Source organism: Puntigrus tetrazona, chromosome 5 (genome assembly GCF_018831695.1).
Source record: "Puntigrus tetrazona isolate hp1 chromosome 5, ASM1883169v1, whole genome shotgun sequence".
Classification (NCBI taxonomy): Eukaryota; Metazoa; Chordata; class Actinopteri; order Cypriniformes; family Cyprinidae; genus Puntigrus; species Puntigrus tetrazona.
In genome coordinates this window covers 13,756,288-13,778,561 of record NC_056703.1, presented here as the reverse complement: position 1 = coordinate 13,778,561, position 22,274 = coordinate 13,756,288, and the positions used below count along the sequence as shown (strand labels likewise).

Sequence of the window (22,274 nt, the reverse complement as noted above, 5' to 3'; positions counted from 1 at the left end):
GCACACCCAGAAACATGACGCAAGTTGAGAACTGGCCTCTACAGCAGAACCCTGGCTTAAAGGAGTCATTGCAGAGGCCAGACAGCTGTGTGAGAGAAAGTGTAGAGGGGGAAAAAAAAGCATCCTGTTAGGATGGGCTGTAAAAAACACACTCTAGAAATCCTCAAGCAGGCCGATTATAGAGATAATACAAAATCTTTTATAATTTTTCACCCTCGAGTCATCCCAGTTTTATGACTTCAAATTTCCTCATACAAACACAGATAAAGATCAAAAAGAGAAGAAAGTTGGTGAAAAATCTCATATATACAAACTGGCCAACAACTTTTTAACAAAAGAAACTCAGCTGTCAAGGAATAGAAGGATATATCAAAGGATGTATCAACGCTACCTTCACAAATCAGATAAAGGCATCTCCCGACAGTAAGTGAAGATATCAGTGCTTTGATTCCTTCCTACCTTGGAATGCATCCTCATTTTTCAGCTTTCAGACGCAGCCCATGTCACTTCTCACACATTTACGTCAAGCTTCACAACGCTGATGTTGCAATTCACGAAACTCCCATTAACCTGTTTAAGACCATTAGCGATGGTTAAAAAATTATTTTTTGTTCACCTGAATAAGATAAATCACGTACATCTGAGATGGCACGAATTTTCGTTTTTTGGATGAAATACCCCTTTAAATGGGGGAGGGGAACAAAAGCCAAATATGATGCCCTTACTTTCTTACTAATCCTGCTTTTATGGAGGACAGCTGGGATTATGGGTGCACACAAGCCCTAAAGGCGTCCCCGGTGGAGCTACATTTATCAGGGAATTGCAGTGTGCTTTGAAAACTGCCCTTATTCTAATATTATCAGCATTACTGTCCACACACACTCCTGAGGCTCTCATCTGTGGCCGCCCTTGACCCTGCACTTAGTACTGTTTTCCCATGATGCTTCAGTGCAATTTAGAACAACTGATACAGCCCAGGGGCAAAACAGCAACTGGGTCCAGGATGTCCCTGCACACACCAGGCACATGCACATTCACTGGATTAGCTGCAATTAAATTTAGAAAATAATGAGCCCAATGTCTATTGCTTTACAGAGTTATTGGCTGATGTAAAATGTTTATTTGATTGTGCCCCACAGGGCCACGGAGCGAGTGCAGGCCGAGCCCTGTGTTTCATTTAAGTTGTAATATATTAGTGACCATATGTCTCATCAGGAGGCCAAACACACACTCACACAGACGGCAGTTCACCTGGGTACCACCAGCACGACGGGCTGAGCCGAACACCTGTCTGAGACGGAGAGAAGCAGGCGCAAAAATGGCATAAAAGGTGGATTTTATTGGATCCCCAGTGTTCATTTTAGGAAAATCATTTTAAAAGCAACATTACTTAATATAGATGCTATTGACCAACAGGTGGCACTATCATCAAAATGAATACTAATTTAATCAAGAACACGGAAAATAGCTTTAAGCTTGAACAAGTTATTTTGTGTTCATTTGAAAGATTAGAATAAAATGTGAAAATATCTTGAGCATGTGTGTGGCTTCCTGCTGAAATTAACCACAAATCATACAAATGCACCAGAAAATAAGAAACAGCTTCTAGATGCTTTATTCAGTCTTATGGGTCACATACTATTTTGCATGTCCATACTTACTTTTGCAGACCTCAGGGATGTGGACTTTTTCAAATTCTTCAGAAAGCCATGGTGCCTCTGTCCATCCTGATCCAGTCGAGTCCATATAAGCCAGACTCTTAAAAAAAACAGCTATTGAAGTGGATCTTGATTATAAAATGGTTGGTCAAATACAGTATAAGATTGTTAAAAAGCAATATGGCACTCAAGCCTTTTCTGTATTTTGAAAACAGTCACGGCTGAAGGCATTGCAGGCACTCCACTGGGCACTGTGTTAAACAACAGCCCTTCAGCCCTGACTATAGTCTTCACAACATATGATGTTGACTGGCTGATGCTTTTAAGAAAATCAGAACACCACAGTTCTATTTTTTTTTCTCAAAATCTGGTTTATTAAATTTAGAAAACACAATTCTGTTAATGGTTCATAACAACAGCAGGAGTAGAGAAATGAAATATCAGTTAGGCAGGGAGGGATGGGGGCAGGCCAACCCCTGAGTTTAAAACCGTTTCCTCATCCTGTGGTCAAAGGTCAACTAACCCCCTGAGAGAGACAAGAGAATGAGGGTTAAAAAAAAAAACTGGGTCAGGGGTGAGAGCGGACAGAAACAGGAAAAATGAGCAGGCATGATAGAAAGAGAGAGTGAGAAGTGAGGGGGTAGGCGACCTCAGAATAGGTGGGATCAGGGAAACTTCATAGTCTTCATAGCAAAACTCTGGAGACTCAGGTAGAAAAGTTGAATTGCAAAGTCACTTGTTGTTCAAGTCTAGGTTATTCCTGCCAAAGAGACGAAACAAACCCCCCCCAAATGCAATGTTAACACGTAGTTACACCTAACCCTGGGAGTGCTTCCATTTTTCTTTCTCATCGAGAGGGGGACTTTTCAGCATTTGCAGAGGGATGAGGAAGAGAAGTGGAATCGTTTGAGGGAAGGGACGGGGTTTCACCACAGACACCACTGAAACGTATATCGGTGGGGAGTGCAAACATTGTCTTTTTCCTGTGGGGACAAAGAGAGGGAGAGGGAGAAAGAGAGAGACTGCATCTGCATCTACTCATCCATCTGTGTATGTCTGCCAACCGATCCGTCCAGTTTATTCCTGTCTCTCTCACTCTCCCTCCGTCCATTCTCAAGGAGCCGACAGAGGAGACTCGCGGCTCGGCGAACCGGCGAGCGAGAGGTCCTCGGGCGGAAACACGGTGAGGGTGCAAGCTCTGATGCCACCCAGGGACTCGGGCAAATCGAACACTTTGTGCCATTCGTCCTTCTCGGGGTCGTATTTCTGGACGATCTCCACCATGCAGCGGTTGTTCCACGAGTAGCCGCCCACCACGTAGATCTTGTTCTCGAACACGGCCACGCCTACGTCGCTCTGTCCGCGGAGCATGGCGGCGATCGGCGTCCACAGGTCCAAAGCGGGACTGTAGTACTCGCAGCTCAGGACGTCGTCGTAGTCGCTTGTGCCCCGGAAGTGGTTTCCACCAATGACGTAGAGGCGGTCGCCCACTGTGCACATGCAGTGCAGGCCACGGACCGTCGTCATCGGAGCCTTCTGAGTCCACTTATCAGCATCCGGGTCGAAGCACATGAGCTCCTTCTGGAAGGTGTCGTGGGTTATTCCACCTGCACAAACAAAACCGCAGAGAGAATTCACATCACTTTCTCTGCTGTAATGGACACCTTGTGCGCAAACGTTCTGGGGAGCATTCGATATACAAAACAAGAAATGAATAATGCATGAACTCTCTCAAGGTCTGCTGAGGAAAGAGTTAAGATTGAATAATGCATCTCGAAAACACGCACACAACCAGGTCCGCACACTCACTGAAATGAACTAGAGAGGGAAGCGGAGGAAAAAGAAAAAAAAAAAAAAAAAAGAAAGACAAGAGGAAAAAGAAAACAGGACATGTCTACAGGGAGGGCTGAAAATAAAGAGAACCATCCCATCAGGCACCTGGGCATCAGCCAACCAGACCCTCTCTTCTCGTTCTCTCTCCATCCATCCTATTTTTGCCCTCTAACTCTTCAACCATCCATCCATCCATCACTATGGGAGGGGCATGATTCGCTCAAAAACACACAGACTTTCTCACTCCTTTTCAAGTGTATTTGTGTGAATTAAAACACAAAAAGCAGAAAGAGGACAAAGTTTGAACGGAACTGTGAGGAAATAGGCAAAGGATGGAGGAAGAGGTGGGACTAGAGAGACTATGACAGAGAACAAAGCATGAGGCAGCACATAAGATGAGACTGTTTCATGCGTGCGCACTAATGCTCATGTGAGTGCAGAGCTTAATACTCTACTGCTTCATGACCTATATAACTGACAGAGACAGAGAGAGAGACAGAGAGAGAGAGAGAGAGAGAGAGAGAGGCACACAGGAGTAAGGACACAGACACCAGAGTAAAAACAAAAGGATCAGCACTTCCAAAAATACTCTAGAGAAACAACATGGGTGGAAGAGAGGAAGGAGGAAAAGAAGTGTGAAAATCAGTGTAAATGTACGAGTATGTACATCACCAGACAAAGACTTGTGTTGTGAATAAATACAGAACACTCAAGGCGGAAGAGAGTGAGACTGTAACAGAGGAAGGCTTTAAAAGTGCAATTTTGAAGACTTTTTTTATTTTTTTACAATAGCTATTAACTCTCTAGAAATGTCACATTCATCAAAATCAATGTGTTTTGTTTTTCCTCATTTTTCATTAGCTCAGACAACCATTCAGAAAGCATTTAACCTTTATAGTGTGACATTTCTCAGTGAAACAGAATATTTAGCACGGAAAAAAGGTACATGGAACACGTTTTTACCTATTTTGATATGATTGGCTCCTAAATGAGACATGAAATTATGATCATTTATTTTCCCTCTACACATGGTCTTTTGACATTTTATTTTATATATTATTTACTATTGACATTTTTAAATACAATTTATTTCTCTGCCTCCAAAACATACATTCAACTGACAATTTTTTTAAAGCTTGATGAAAAGAAATTGAAAAGCACATACTGTTCCATTTTTTCCAGATTCCATTTGAATGATTTTAATAAATCAAAAGCCTCTAACTAATTTCATTAAAAAAATATTTCTTAAGTCGAGTTATTTTTTTTTGCTAAATTCTTTTGATAAACATTTCTTTAAAAACATTTCGGTTTTACATGTACAAACCTACTTTCGATTTACACATCCACAATTGGGCAAATTCCACGACATTCTGCATTATACTGTAGATTCTGTGTGTATGACTGGATTTCTCTTTTTTCATATTGCAGAAAAATAATAGAGCCCTACTACAGCGACTGGCTCATATACAGTGCTCGCATATCATGTTGAGGAGTTCAGAAATGTTATTTAGAGGTTGCTGGAGGCTTGAATGAGATTCATCCGTCTCGTGCCCGTGTAAGAGCGAAAGCTAATGTATGGAGTGGTAAATGTGTGCGTGTGGGAGAAGACGACCGAAAGCCTGGAGCAGCATTATCACAGCTCTTTTGTGTGCGTGTGAGATCACACTCCTCCTACATACCGCAATGTTCATTATCACACAGAAACATACTTCATGTCATCACTACATCTCCTCCCCTCGCCACCCTATCCAACCAACCATCTCTTTCTCCGTTTATCATTCTCAGTGAAAGTAGGACTCATCTCCATAAAGCAGGATTTGAGCTGCAATCCTGTAAAGTGAGCATGTGGTGGGACCAATCCTGCACGGGATAGGTTAAAACCCTGTGAGAGTGTGTCTCTGCGTTTCTCTGTTTAGAGAAGTTAAATTCTTGCCATCTGATAGAGGGAACACACACACACTGATCTATGGAGGATCGGTTTGTGTGTGTGTGTGTGTGGTGAGAACATCTCATTCTCACCCTCCAGATATTCCTCTTCCTGTCAGCGACACCCTACCAGCTACCTGATCTGTGAAAATGTGTTTGAGAATGGGGATGCGGATTTGTGACTAAATTCGACTTTTTGCTTAAACTTGCACGCATATTAAATGAGAAGTGTGTGGTTTTCATTCAAGCTGATATATTCAAATGAAAAAATACAATTTGACTCGAGGGTTTAAAGGTATAATTCACCCATATTAATGAGTGACAGAGCACTACTCAGAGACCGTCTTTAAACTATTATTGTAAATATAACTCTTACAGTATTCACCACCACCCCAAAACTGACACCATTTATCAGGATCTGTCAGTCCACATCTTTAAAACAAGTTAAATATGAAAAACCAGCATTTAGCTTTTAAAATGAATCGCCTGTCATTTGTATTTAAACTGTAGTAACGGCAAATCCTGTACTGAGAGTGACAAATCAAACACACTGGGCAGTGATATTAGATCAGTTTTATGATGGACATGTGTGATTGATGTGATAATTATATTTGCCACTATTCACCAGCATTACCAAGCTTGGAAAAGCCAGGATAACGTTTTTTAAAAACTCAGACTGCGTTCGGCTGGAAGAAGAAAGTCATACACACCTAGGATGGCTTGGGGGTGAGTAAAAAAAAATAGGGTAGGGTTAATTTTTTGGTGAACTATTCCTTTAAGCAGCACAAATGTCTTCAACATTGATTTCGGAATATAGTGCGATACCAAAGACTGTAATAATAGCTGCTGAAAATTCAGCTTTGTCATTACAAGAATAAATAACATTTGATATTAAATTAACATAGATTTGAATTGTAATTTCCTGTAACATTTTTACAGTATTTTTGATCAAATAAATGCAGACTGGACGAACATGAGACGATACAAAAACATCTTTGAACGTGTGAACAGTAGCGTGCATACAGGTGTGTGACGGGTACCTGAAATGTACATGTATCCTCCGTAAACAGTGCCTGCGTGTCCATAATGCGGCTCGTTCATTTTGGCCACATATGTCCATTCGTTTGTCCTGGGGTTATAACACTCCACAGTTGCTAGAGAAAAACAAGAAACAGTGAGAATTTGAGAAAGAAAACAAGGTCTTGAATGCCAAGAAAGATGACTAGACTAACAGCTGAGTTAATGTGGATCCAGGAAAAGGTCTAAAGGGGACAAAAAAATTAGTACTTGTACATTAGTCACGCTCTCACAGAGAGAACAGGGACGCTTTAGTGCTCAATTGTACAAAACCAAACTAATGTACTTTCACAGAACAGAAGCAAGTTTAGATCCAGATGACCATTAATATAGATCAAGTGACATTCTCCCACAGAGGTGATGATCAATTATTAACTATTTTTGAAGGAGGCAAACAATATAAACTCAATAATGCTACAAACACCAGTGTATCCACAGAAACCGCTACTTTACCTTGCACAAAAACTTCTGGCTGCTCTTATCTAATCTCTCCAAATCAGAAGCAAATGCTTTTTATAGTTTTATAAAAGTATCTGTCCACATAGATGGGATGATACAGAGAAGATCTGATACGAGCAGATGATATATTAATTCATAGGTCTTTTTATCCAAGGTAAGCCTGAGATAGGAAGACAGCATTTTGACTTTGATTTCAGACTAGATGTTTATTCAGAATGTGTCACTCTTTTAAATAAGAGAGCATAAAACCAATCACAGAACAAGCTCTTAATGCTGCTTCGGGCTAAAAGATAAAAGGATAAGAAACCGTAACAAGATAATATGTAGCTTTTCCAAGTACTTACTAGCAGTACTTATTACCAACTGTATGTAAAACCCATAAACGGCAGCAGGAGGGAAATGAGCGGTCCGAAAATTAACAGGGAATGTTTATGACTCCCTTTACTGATATCCATATGATTTGTTGCAAAGTGTCCACAAAAAATATATACTAAATTGTTTAAAGTACAGATGAGAGACAATAAGTTCATCATACTTCACAACAGCTCAAATTCACTATGTACAGAAAGTTACTTATTCAAAGGTTTTTCTAAAACCGATGTGCTTGATTTTCAATGGAACTGCCCAAAGCATCTAACATGGTCTAAATTTGTTTAACGCAGACAGCCTGATTTCCACTAATAATTAACAACAGGAAAGTCTGCATTTCATCGGATTCAGAGCCAAAAATACAACTTTCAGATGCTTTATATCTGAAAATTAATGAGCGAGACAGCACCACTGAGAAACTATGATTGTAAATAGCACTCGCATCAGTATTCATTCACTCCATCTTCATGACCAAACAGAAGCACATTTATCAGAATCTGTCAGTCCACATTTTTAAAACAAGTTAAATATGAAGAAAAAACACTGCTTTTAGCTTTTAAAATCAATCACCTGTCATTCGTATTTAAACTGCAGTAATGGCAAGTTCCAGCAAATCCTGTACTGAGAGTGACAAATCAAACACACTGGGCAGTAATATTAGACTGCTGGCGGAGTCCTCAAACAGTACGGGGTAAAAAGATTAAATTCAACTCAAAGCAATAAATTCCACTTGACCGCCATGACGGATGTCACTATAGAAACATGGGCGACTGAGTGCTAGGGGCTTGAGCGCCATCTGATAAACATGAGAAAGGCCAAAGAGTGTATGTATGTGTGTGTGTGTGTGTGTGTGTGTATGTATGTATGTATGTATGTATGTGTGTGTGTGTGTGTGTGTGTGTGTGTGTGTGTGTGTGTGTGTGTGTGTGTGTGTCAAAGTGAATTGCATGCAGAAAGCTGCAAGTACGTTTTTCTCGCTGTGGAAGGGAGTGTGTCAGAGTCTATTATCAAAGCTCTGTAGTGTGACATCTGTGTATGTTTGTCTCTTTCCTGTAAATTTTGAGGTGCTGTACAAATCTAGTATGTGTGTGTTTTTGTGTGCATAATTATAGTGAGCATTACTGTGGATAATGGGAGGATGATTTTTGTTTGTGCATATATTAATGTGTTTGCACTATGTTCTGGTGTTCTCCTACATGGAGCTGACCCGGCATATTAATTATCCAGGTTGCACTGGGGCATTCACCCTGTGAGAACTATCATCTCTGGTTAATCTCCACCTTTGCCTGATGCAGTTATACAACCATAGCTTCTGGAATACCGACTATAAAGCACACGGTGCAGACATAAATCCTGTATACTATTAATATTTTTGCTGAAAGCTCTTTTTGCCCCAATGCTAATTAGTTTTGGAGTTTCACGGGTGTTCCATCATGTGCATTACCAATGATTCTTCACTTTCTGTCATTTCTGGGGCATCCAAACTTCTGTAGCCTAGGGTGATCTAATTACAATCTGTCTTGTATACATATTCGAAGGCAAATTAAATACTCTAAGTACAAATCAACAAATAAATATCAAATAACAAAATGATGCAATAACGCTATTAAACTGCATGTAAATAACAGAGCTTTTTTTTTTTAATTTCGGTGTAACTGAATTCTAGTATATGAATTCAACCTCCTTACAAATTAATGAAATAAATGTGTGGGTGGTTCAAATGGTTTCGTTTTTGGATTTTATACTGGAAGGTTGAGTTGTGATCCAAAAGTACCAAAATTGCTTAAAGTACACAGAAAACAACAAAAACAAACATTAAAAAATCAATATAACAGTTATCCACGTATGCTCAACAAAGTTGTTTCAACTTGAAATAACTTGTTACCCCGCCGCTTAAAATTGTTTTGAGTCAACGTGTTAATGTAAATGACAACTAAAATATATATCTTTTTTTATTTACAGTGCAATTATCTTGACATACTGCAGGCTCAAAATGGACCATCACTCCATATATTTTCTAAACGCATCTTTCTGATCTTATTCTGAACAATTTATCCATAAAAACTCTTATTTCTTTGTTTATTTTTTCATAATGTTTCATAAAAATTTCATAGCTTGAGCCTCCCGTGATTTGATAGCCTTCTCTGGTGATGTATGATAGACTTTACCATCTGATCCACTGCAAGCTCGCTTTCAGATCTACTTTAATGCAATGAACAACTGATGGATATCTGCACTCTACTTTTAAGAAATGATTTGCTGCTACTGCAATTTTACATTTTGATAGTGTCATGCTCTCAGCATTCAGAATTCACATTACAAAACACAATAGTGTCAGCACAAACCGTATTGATCCTCACTGCATGTAAATGAGTATTTAATGCAGTCAGGGTTGTAACTTTTATCTTGTGTAATCTGGTTCTGGAGGTGGAGTTAAAGTCAACTAACCCATTCATGTCGGTATCTGACTAATTTTTCTAGCTTCTACAGAAGTGACGAAGTATTCTGAGTCATGGCCCACCAGTGGAGAACCACTGACATGATTAGCAACAGCCCTAAAGGGGCAGCACTGCTGACAAACCTACTCTCCTTCAGGATGAAGTCGAATCTTTCTATAATTAGGACCAACCCAAAATACCAAGATGTTTTTAGCATTTCATTTTTGCATCCACACATAATTAGCCAACTGCAAGACTCAGATTAATGTTATATTTACAAAACATGTCAACAACTGAAGCACAGCACATCCCTTAGAAATCTGTCCCCTGCTGTGACACTAAAATCCCTTCCTGACTCACCCAGCTCTCCTGCAGCGTTTCTCCCGCCCACAGCATATAGATGTCCTTTGAGAGCGCTCAGATGAAAGAAGGTCCTCTTCTCATTCAGACACGCCACCTGAATCCACTTGTTATATCTCGGGTCGTATCGAAAAACGGTATCCACAGCTGTTTTACCTTTCGTGTCATAGTTACTCTGTCCCCCGACCACATACAAAAAGTTCCCGATCACTGCGATCCCGTGCTGGTAGCGCGGGGCGTCCATGGGTGCCAGTGCCTTCCATTCGTGTGCTTTCTCGTCAAAAAGTCGCAACTCTTTACTTACAACCAGCTGCTGCCGTAGCACACCCCCAAGTGTCACTAAATGGGTATTGTCCGAACGGATCACAGTTCGCTCCGACTGCATCACCGGCTGCATGTATGGCATCATCTGGTAGTTGCTGGCTTCTAATAAAAGATTAACACAGGTATTGTCCGTACGCATGAAATCGACAGTCTGTACGTGGTTTATGAGTTCTGTTGGACTCATGAGGGGGAATCGAATATTGCGCATTAGCTTGGCAGCGTATTCCATGCGGCCTTCTTCGTAGCGTAACCAGCGGCACGCAGATTTGAACAGGTCCAGCTCGCTGCAGTGTTTTAGACTGTTGGAGGAAAGCACAAACGCTAGGCGTTCAAATGGAAGCTTGACAAACTCGCCGGTGCCGAGTAGTGAGGGGAAATTCTTCAGGATAAAGTTGTTGACGTATTTGTCCACCTCAGTGAGGTTGTAGGTGTTGGCGATGCGCCCCACTTCCACGCAGTTATCCAGCGACACCTAAGAGGAGGTAAGAACTGCGTGTTAATGCTACAAAGTGCACTAGAGCATTCTCATTTGAAATGGTTTGAACAGTGTCCTACCCCAGAAATGAGAAAGACTTTGCAGAAGTCAAGGACAGGCAGGATCTGGAGAAAGCTAGCAGCCTCTAGGGTGTCCTGTAGGTTCTCCATGTTGAGAGAGAGTTTGGCGGTGTAAATGAAGTCTATAATCTTCTTTAGCCCTATTCGATTCACGCCATGCAGCTTTATACACATCAAATCCTGCTCTTTCATTCCACCTGAGGAAAAAAAGGGAAAGATAGGAAAAGATGACGGAGGGAGGAGATGAAAGCGAGAGAAAATCGGTGCAAAGAAATATTCAAGCAAAACGCATAAAAAAGCAGATGAAGAGAATGAGGAAGAAAAGAATGGGGGAGGGATTGGCAAAAAACGTTGCAAATGAGCGGATCAAAGGCAGAGAGGGGAGAGTGACAGATACAATAAGGAGAACGAGAGAAAGAGGAAATAAGAGAGAAGATAAGTGAGTCGCACTGCAAGCCGTCACCAATTCTCTTTACCATGATAATGAGCCACTTATTCAACAGCTACGTTTGAAATAAATCAAACCACTTTCATTAGTTCAGATGTGATTTCTCAACTATGCAGAGATGGAGAAAGAGAGAGAACAAGAGCAAAAGGGATAAGTAGAACACAAGGGGAGAATGAAAGAAAGTAATACAGACAGCAATTATGGAAGTCTTGAAGTGCTTAAATGCTCATGGCACACATGTGTGAGCAGGACTTTGATGGGCTTATAAATACTACTGACCTTTTATAAGATAACAGATACAGCACATTTCTCAGCTAAATACTAGGGATGGTGAGATTCACTGATTTGCATCAGTTCATCTGTATAAAAGTACATGTATCCAATGCACTACTTTTTCAATTGGTGCAAGTTGTCATTTGTATTGTGATGCATCATTTCTAACATATCTGCATTGGTAAAAAAAAAAAAAAAAAAAAAAAAAAAAAAATGTCTAGATGTGTTATACTTTTTAATTATTTAAAAAGTGACCAATATTTATATTCTAATATAATGTTGAGATTGATTTCACCTCTCCAATCCCGTTCTCTCATCACCACTTCTGTTAGGTGAATATGAAATATCACAACACTACTGAAGCAGAGGTGTTAGAAGTCAGAAGGCACTTAAGTTAATTAATAACTTGCTGTCTGTCTGAACATAATTTGCATATTGAATTGCATAGCATCATATTTTTGCATTATATTACATTGAATAACATTGTGTTAAATCAAATTCATATCACACTGGATCATAATGTGGTGAACTGCATTGATAGCAGCTTCATATGTAACTAATGTATAGTATCAGTGGCTATGAATCGAGATGCATATAGCATCACCCTTAGTTATGGAGATGTGGATCCCTACTGCACACACATTCCATCACAGTACACAATTCCATTCAATGGTCTTTTTTCACAGAATGCAAAATGCATGCCCTGACAATTTAGCACAGCCATTTCGAGAATATTTTATAATTATGGCAACATTATCAGGAACTGAATTTTGGATAAGTTCAATTTGGAGTGCATGGCCACCTGCCTCGATATTGTAGAAATAGAAATGTCCTGACCAGTTGGGAGAAAAAAAATTAAGATTTACATTAATGCTCTGTCGTCATCATCATCACATTTAATATTTAAATGCAATTTATTCTTGTGATGGCAAAGCTGAATAATCAGTAGTAATTTTCAGATTCATATTGTCACTGTTTTGCCAGTTATCATTGCTTTTAGAGGAACAAATGACTGGAATAGACTTCTGGTAGAATTAAGAGAGTTTAATATTGTAGGTACTTGTGGTTTCCCTATAAATCTGAAAATGCCTTTACTGTTGTATCAAGCCTGATTTTGAATTTTCTTCTTTGTGTGTTAAAAAAAAATGTATCTGCTGTTTTAATTTTGTAGATCAACCTGCTGAAAATTTGGAAATCAATTCTTACTGATATAAAACTTTTGAACAGCAGTGTAGTCAAGTTCTAAGCAACAAAGTGTTCATACCAGCATGATTTGGAAGTTAAACTTAAAATCAACCTAGAATTTTTGTGGACCGATTCAGAATCATGATGCATTGATAAACATATTTTCCCCCAGTTTACACCATTTCTTGCCTTCAGGAAGTGGATTCCCCAAGCGCACTGCTTCTTTACAATTGTTTTAGTGCTCTCTGATAATAGTTTTGTGTTAAAAATTCATCCAGGATTTGGTTGTATGCAGTATTAAACGGCATAATTATTTAGGGAATAGTTGAACTCAATTCAAATAATGAAATGAAGTTCTTTCCATCGAACAGATTATCTCTGAACATGCTTTCCCAAATAACCCCGAGCAAATCCCTTGCTTTCTTATCTTTTTTCACCTCTAATGCTTTGTTCTTTCTTCCCAAGAAACAGAGTGAGCTTCTGAGAGAGAGAGAGAGAGAGAGAGAGAGAGAGAGAGAGAGAGAGAGAGAGAGAGAGAGAGAGAGAGAGAGAGAGAGAGAGAACGAGCGGGGGAGGGGGTAAATGGTGAAATGAGCTCTGAGGGAAACTCTCTGGTGTGACTAAATGCGACCGACATATTACTGATATTTACGTGATTAACAAACTAAAAAAAGGGGAATAAAAGAAAAAGAAGATTTAAAGTGACATTTATTAAACCAAAACACTCCAGTATAGCTGATTAGTACAGCACAGTGCATCAACATCGTTCATTAATAACTTAACTGGAGTCTTCCATCAAACTTTGACCTCTCTATCCCACACCACCTCTGTTTTTCTTCCTTCCTTTATCCCTTCCTCACCTGGAAACTTGGCTTCACCTCACCTAATCCTTTTTTGTCCCACGTCTTGTTCTCTCACTCACCTGTAAACATGGCTTTAAAGTAGTCACTGGAGGAGGCCATCATGGCTCGGTGAACAGGAAACGCCTCATCCCCATCTCCCGCCACCAATGTGACATCACACAGCAGGCCCTCTATCCGCAACTGGTCAAAACCCTGAGAGACAGGGGAAAGAAAATAAAACAGAGGAAATGAGAGGACTGACGAGCATTTCTGTAATGCACTTAATGAATTCACTGAGGAGGAGGAAATGGATTGACCGAAATGGTCTTGAGGAAAAAAAAAGAGAAAACACTAAAGCATCTGTTGTTATTACCCATGAAAACAGAGTGTGAATGTTAAGGAGCTGTATCATTATTATGCGTCCCATGAGCGTCATTTCTGAATAAAAGATTGTGGGGTTAATTAATGAACAGGAGGTCAGATGCATGAGGGGACTGCAGCAGAGATAGGCTCCCATGGCACAGATGAGCCATAATTAACAGGACAGAGCCATCGTCCACTCCCATGCACACTTTCCGAGCCGCTGTGTCAGGCTCAATACAGCAGCATGTGCAAAAGCAAATGCCAAGCATGTGATAGGCACAATCCAATCAGTGCTGCACTCACTGAAATTACACGTAAGCTTTTTAAGCGCCAAACACTACTACGCACTCTGAGCTAGAGTTTAACAGAAATGCCTCGATAAACGCGGAAAAGCCAACAGGCTGTCTTTACCTGCTTCATAGCGTCTGATAAATTCTAAAACTAAAAGCTTTGCTTGTGCTGTGCTTTGTTCATAAGTCGCTTTGGATGAAAGCGTCTGCTAAACGCTTAAATGCAAAATGTAGATGATCTAATATAACAGTGAAAGCATTTTGTTTGAAACGTCTACTTTAACAAAACACTGTATAGGTGTGCGTGGGCTATACGTTTAATGTGTAACTATGGAATATTTTATATAAAAAATAAAACGATAACAATCATGTTAATGAAAATGTATTATGATGCCAAAATTCAAATAAACAAAAATAGAACGTCTATAATAATTAATTGTGATTTTACTTTACTTTTTTTTTTTAAGTGATTGAATGTACAACTTAAAAAACCTCCTAAAAACACACACCAAACCTGGTTCTTCAAATAAAGCTCTCTTTCTGTGTATGTTCAGTATGTGAGAACACATAGAGCCTGGGGATAAACATCCAATCAAATGAACTGAGTGCTGTTTCCGAACAAATCGCTGGAATGAATCAAATCATTTTTCTAGCGGTTAGTGATATTGTGGGGTGATGAAGCCTGCTGTGCTTTAGGACACTTGTGCCATGTGACAGACTCAAATTGAAATTAAGTCATCATCTCGGAGCGTCTGTCTTCAATTTCAGCTTCTTTCAAATATTGTTTATCTGTGGTAGTCTGATTCGATTTTAATAAACTGCAATTTGAAGTTCATATAAACACAATTCACCTCCTCTAACAGTGGTAGCTGATTTCAGCAGGAACGCCAAACAGGTGATGGATGACAGCTGTCATTGACATTGCGATAGGAAGAAATCAATAGAGTGACCTCACCACGTCGATATAAACTGTTAGTGCTAATGACATCTAGAATCACGCAACACATGAATGTGTGCATGTGCACGCATGTATATTCACTTTTATCCCATGTACACAAACAGTGTGTGAAAAATCCTGGAGTCTATAAGATTTTAAAATGTTTTTAAAATAAGCCCCTCCAAGGCTGCATTTATATGATAAATAATACAGCAAAAAAAAGATGCTTTTACATTTTTATTTCTCACAGACCAGTCTTAGAATGTGTGTGATTTATTAAAAAATGTTTCTGTCTGCCAGTCGAAAAAACTGCAATGCTCTAATAGTGCCAGAATTTGCACACTGGATATAATTAAAAATGATAATTAATTTTAAAAATGCGACAATATAATGGCTCACTAAGTTTTAAACTGACATATCATCACATAAAAATAGTCCACTGAAGAAGACATCATGCATAGGAGGGTTAAATAAAAATAAACAGATGCACACAAACAAAGGGAATCAGGTGACCTTTACTTATTGATCTGTCTGCAATGACTCACTGGCAAATTCCAATTAAATTCTCACCTTTGTTCCCACACAAGCACATGCTGACACTTGTCAGGTAACCTGCAGGTAGGTGCTAATGAATGTTCTCTTGGACTTCAGGCAGGACTGAGCCCACCACCAATGATGATCATAGTATTATCTTTATGTGTGAACTAAAGCCTGGCTGCCAGTAACAGCAGAGATGACCTTCGCATTCTCTTCCAAACACACACAAATTCTCACGTGTGATATGATGCCAAAAAGGCAGATGGTGACACCCCACATACCCACTCTGACATTTAGTAAGAGACATGTGTAATCGCACACACTCACCTGTAAAACCACAGAGCTGTGTGTGTTGCTGGTAAAAAATCGTGTGTTTCCTGTTTTCGAGGCCTGCAAGTGGGAGGAAAGCCCCATTTCACTGCATCCCAGCGACACCTTCATCATCTGAGCATCATCATCTTCCACCAGTGATCTGCCCATCAGAGAAAGAGAGAGAGATGAAAGGTTAATATCCGGATGTAACAAGTGTGAGAGGGGTATAGGCAGCACTGTGTGAAAAGACCAAACCTGTTTTGACTGCAAACACAATATTGATTCATTAGATTTGAAACAGATGTGGTGCCTCCTGATTCTTCAACACAAGTTCAGCACAGAAACCCTCCTCAAATGATAAACACATCACACGTATACGCCCAACTGAACATTCAAAACACAAAACACATTAGAAGATGGTCGTTTTCCCACTATTACACAGGTCAGATCTTCTTACTAAAACTAATATTAATGAGAAATCTTATTTTGCTGACTGAATAACAGGACAAGATATTTTTTTATGTTTGGGCATGTTTACCTTACTTTTTAGGGCACATGTATGAAACCAGAATGAAACCAGATGTTCAGATGTTCTTCTTGGCCTTTTCTAAGCCTAATGGTGAAAATGCAACAGCCAGAACATTTTAAGATCAACCACTGCTCTAGATAACAAAGGAACAAAACCAGATAAGACACTTATCCCTTCTCTTTCTGATATAACTGAAGTGCATATTTAATGTATTTGTGACAAATAGTACATGACACTGTGTCACAGGTGGCATCACATAAAAGATGTCACTTTAAATCTCTCAAAAAAGTGGCACGGGTCACAAATTTGACATTGCAATATAGTTGTCATGACAAAAATGTTTAACATGCATTTTACTACACTGAACTATAGTGCTCTAAAACAAAGAAGTTTGGGGTAGAGATTATTTGATTCATTTTTAGCAAGGATGCATTAAATTGATCAGATGTAACAGTAAAACATTTTTGATTTTAGAAATGATTCATAAAAGATCCTTCTGTTTAAAGTGCATTTTGCAATATTACAGTTTTACTACATTTACATCAAATAAATGCAGCCTTGGCATTTTTGACTTTACTGAAAAACAACAACGAAAAATGTAAATGTCTTCAAACTTTAACACGGTAGTTTTTGAAATGGTAGATTCATTTCATAAATATTCCCCAGCTCTAAATGCAATACCCATAAATGCTCTTTGGTGCAGCCGACAGGTTTCAGACATCTTATAAATAAATACAGTCCAACTTCTGGTGAGTCACTACTGTGCCAAAACATGCCATGAAGAGAGAGAGAGAGAGACAGAAACACTCTTGAAGCTGCTCCAAGCAGCTCTGTAAACTGAAAAGCACAAGTCAAGGGAATATCTATTGGAGTATGATTCAATTTTTATTATTACGATTAAAATGAGTGTAAGGAGGAGACCACTGGGGGAGACCACCTAGAGACCATTGACAGCTCTGTAGGAGTTACAAGCATGACGTCACATGACGTCTCTGCTACAGTTTGCCCGGATATGGGAGACACTGAGGACAGCTGGAAGGTCTAATGAGAGTAAAATAGATTTTTGGCTATCAAACTAATGTTTGGCACAAGGCATTAAACGGACTCAGAAAAACACTGCAGTTGCGGAATCGTACTTGAGAGATAATTCTGTGTACACCTAGAAGACTCGAGAGGGTAAAAGGAATACAGCAAAATACAGAGTAATCCTGGAGGAAAACCTAAGAGTCTACAAGATACCTGTGATGGAGGATTTATCCTCCAGAAAAACAAAAACCACAGAATAAAACCCAAGATAAACAGAAATGTTTTAAAAACACACAGAAAAGCACAATGGAAGGGGGCGAATACTTTTCACCAGGGCTGTCCAACTTTCGTCCTAGAGGGCTAGTGTATGGCTGAGTTTAGCTTAACTTTCCTCAACACACCTGCACAAAAGTTTCTAACATGTCTAGTTAGATTTGACTAGCTGCTTTGGGTGTGTTTAATTAGGGTTGGAGAAGTAAACTGGCCCTCAAGTACAGAGTTTGGACAGCCCTGCTTTTTACGGATACTATATAATTTCCAATATTTTAGGTTGTGGAGAAGATAAAGACAAAGTTTGATGGCAATTTGTCACTTACATAAATGCTGTTAAGAGGCACAGCTGTCTTTGACAGTCAAGGATGAAGTAATTAATATCCCTTTCATCTGTGATTGTTCATACAATTTTTCTTCCCATTTAATTTAAACCTTCCAGTGCTACAGTTCCTAATAAAGTTTCCAGCCAACTGGCGGAGTTTTATTTACTTACTGAAGCTAATTTGTTTTCACAATTGGTGCTTGGCGAGTGTTAATTCTGGACCCTGTAAGCATATAAAATGATGAATAATTAAAAAGGGCTCATAATAAGCACTTACTGTTACTCTGGGGCTAAGCAAAGATGGCCTCTAAAGCTTCTAAAGTTTTATGAATGAGGCCTCGGGACAGGACTTCAATGATCAACACAGCTCTATGACACCTACTTCTTCCCCTCACAGCTTCAAGCTTCATGGTTTTAACAAGGATATCTAACTAGGATATCCAACCAGGATGCATCACCCTTTCATCCGGATTTACACCCGTCTAAGATGAAAGGAATGTGGGTCGGGTTTTGGGATCAATCATGCTGTAGCACAAACTCTGGAGGTATGGGTTAACAAGATGAAAGAAAAACAGCATTGTGATACTAATGTCACGATACAGAAACAATACATGAGCTAGCACTTTTTTTCCATTTCAAAGCAGTGACTATTAAAAAAACGAAATGACCAATAATTCTGTGAAGAAATCTTCACTAATCAGAGATTTTTAAATAAGAATTTTTTAGCACCCAACTAAGATCACACAACCTAGCACCAAAACCGCTGAGAAAGCTGACAGGCACAGTTTCACTCTTTTGCGACCAAAAATGATGAACTGTATCATGACCCAAGTATCAACATAGAATGGTGATGAAGGAACACAGAAGATTCCCAGTTCAACTGAGCTCTAGAAGAAGGGTCAAGCACATCAGGGAGTCACTACTAGACAATGAAAAAAATGGTCAAATGAGGTTAAAAAAAAAAAAAAAAACGAAAGACAGAGAGGAGCCATAAATGGCAGGCACAGTCACATGACACAGATCACAGGCAGCTGATTGGTGCATTACCCTGTCAGGTGATAGGTTGGAGATGCAGCAAGCAGAGAGTGGGTGGTCCACACCACAAACGAGTGCTGGTGGCTGCCAAAAACAATGAGAGATATAGCATCACTAAATACACGCACATTCCCAGAAAACATGCAAACACACACACAGCATGAAGCGTACGCTGCACAGACACACAAATGACAAGTGTCAGTCGACAAAATCAAGAACAGGACAGAGAGAGAGCGAGAAATCACGAGGGTATTCATTCAATTAAGCAGTTTAGATTAATCTGAGCTTCTCAATTACTGACAAATTAAATGATGATTGTAGTGAAGCAAATCTGCTTGATGAAGATAACTTGACACAAAATGGCAAAGCATAACACACACACACACACCTGACTCTGCAGATGAGATTGAGATGTGACATGACAAAGACATGCACAAACCTTTATCCACTAAAGAAAGATGGGTTTAATGATCTAACAACTAAACTCACTGTGTGCTAACCATCAACAACATGTGATGGAGAAAGACAATGAGAGATGTTTAGTGAAGATGTGAGAGAATGAGATAAAAGCCATAATGCAGAAAGAGAGGAAGAGAGAGAAAGAGAGAGAGAGCGCGAGACACACACAGAGAACAAGGGCAAGCAAAAGAGCATTAGCTTAACAGCATTCTTTAATAATTCTGTATTATGGAGAACAGGAAGAATGGATCTGAACGAGACAGGAGAACAGCTGGCCTGTCACACACACACACACACACACACACACACACACACACACACACACACAGAGAGAGACGGACCTCGACATATTCTGCTTTGATTAACCAACATCCTTTTCAACCCTCCTGGACTAAATCCCTGCCTGTTAATTAGGATTTGATCGCAAACACACACACACACACACACACACACACACACACACACACACACACACACACACACACACACACACACACTTCTGCTCTGTTTTACTTCTGATTCAGATCATATCTCTGCAAATCAGTTCAGTCACCCTGGGCATTCATTCCTTAGAGAGAAGAATTAGAAACCCACCTGAGGTCTGTCTGATAATGACACATCAAACATTAATAAATGGGTGAAAAGAGAGCGAGCGAGAGAGAGAGAGCTACGATTGGTTTGATATTGTAAAATGTGTTTTTGCAGTTAAATATAACTGCTATTCTGTTGTGCCCTTTCTAGACCGTTCTTCCTAAAAAGACGTTATAGTGAAGGACAACTTTAAATCTAGGACAAAAGGCTTAAGGGAGGAACGCGTACCTACTGTTAGAGGAAGCACAGATTCAAGACTTTAAGTTTTGATGTTCCAACTAGAGCAATGCTAGATTCAAGGTGTCGATTTTGTCAATTAAAGAAAAGGGCTACAGGAATTTTCCAGGAACAGCTTAATCTCTTTCGGCTGTATCCATGTCGTGTTGTCAGTTACCTCAGGATATCATGTCAACTCTCCCCTCAGGTTATAAACAGGAAACACCGTAATGCACTTAGAATTTAAGTCTTTTATTCTGACAAAGGGTGCATTTATTTGCTCAATAATAACACTTTTCTATTTTAACACTGAACTTACTCCAGTCTTCATTATCCTCAAGTTATCATTTTAATATGCTGATTTAATGCTCAAAGTTAAAAACAGCTTCGCTGCTTAATATTTTGCAACTGTGATCATTTTTTTTTTTTTTTTTAGAATTCTTCTATAAACAGAAAGCCCAAAGAAAAGCATTTATTTGAATTTTTTTTTTTTTTTTTACAATGTATATGCATTTACTGTCACTTTTGATCAATGTAATGTGACCTTGCTGAAATTGAATTTGAAGCTGAACAGTCCCTATTTTTCTGTTAACGAACATGTGATTACACATTACTGACGTCATTTTGTCGATGAATAATGTGACTAATGTGCCACTCATTATTTTTAATCATCCAGTGTAGGAGCGTGTGTGTGTGGCTTCACACTACTGGTGTGAAAGTGCATGTAGGACTGAGTAATTTGTAGGCAGAAATGTGGGGTTAATTCGTTTTTTGTTTTAATGCATATTGAAATTCCAGAAAAATCCTCCCCATTTCATACCAGGGTGTGTGTGACTCGCGTGGCGACTCAGATTTGCTCGGTGACACACGCAAAACAAATTTCTCTCCCATATAATGAGGAGATTGGAGTGTTGATTGAAAGGGTGAGCATGCAGAGACAGCTGACTCTGATGAAGAGCTCAGATACTGACAGATTAAGCGTGAAACAATGAGATCAAACGAGCACATCAGGCTACAAAAGAGACCATTCTGTTCAAAACTGTAGAGAAAAAAAAATGCATCTAATATTTAAATCTGCTAAATATTACCATTTTATGGGGAAAAAAACCCCTGACACCTGTGAATGACTGTGATGAAAGAATGGTAAGGTTGATTTCAGATCAGTGTAAACACAGCTGAAGTCACAGCTACTAAATAGTACCATACAGCACAAATGTCACGCAGTAAACAAAAACAACCTAACAACGTATCCAAGGGGGAAAAAATGAGATCCCTGTGGCTCGACATTTTTCACTTAATTTCCCAAACTATAAACAAGCATCTCAACATCTGCCATTTTACATTGTGCATAAAGAAGCCATACAGATGAGCGTGTGCTGAAGCGTACCCAGTGCATTTGTGTTTGTGTTTCCACTCGCATAATGTTACACACATCTTTCTGTAGTCGAATAAATGTTGCTTCCATTAGTTATTGAGTGAAACCAGCAACATCCATCTCTTCGCATCTTTTTGAAATTAGCGTGAAATAAAAAGGTCTGTTAATCAAATCTTTGATTCAAACACATGATTATATGATGCTAATTACGGTACATCCGCTCTAGAATTGACCAAGAGCTGCTTACCTTTTTTTTCCGCCC

General features: G+C 39.4%; 1 protein-coding gene across 6 annotated transcripts in view; it reads right to left on the bottom strand.

Moving 5' to 3' along the window:
* Positions 1-2,008: 2,008 nt before the first annotated feature.
* The window catches only part of klhl13 (kelch-like family member 13), a 43,032-nt gene continuing 22,766 nt past the window's right edge, over positions 2,009-22,274 (bottom strand). For 3 of the 6 annotated variants that reach the window (XM_043239789.1, XM_043239790.1, XM_043239788.1), the window contains 7 exons: positions 19,384-19,455; positions 16,202-16,346; positions 13,828-13,960; positions 11,000-11,196; positions 10,121-10,916; positions 6,458-6,571; positions 2,009-3,265 (listed from right to left, as the gene is read on the bottom strand). In XM_043239789.1, the coding sequence (XP_043095724.1) occupies positions 2,772-3,265; positions 6,458-6,571; positions 10,121-10,916; positions 11,000-11,196; positions 13,828-13,960; positions 16,202-16,346; positions 19,384-19,455 (1,951 nt within the window). In that variant the 3' untranslated portion in view covers positions 2,009-2,771. The remainder of the gene's footprint in view (positions 3,266-6,457; positions 6,572-10,120; positions 10,917-10,999; positions 11,197-13,827; positions 13,961-16,201; positions 16,347-19,383; positions 19,456-22,274) is intronic. The other 3 variants (XM_043239792.1, XM_043239793.1, XM_043239791.1) reach the window with 1 other exon arrangement.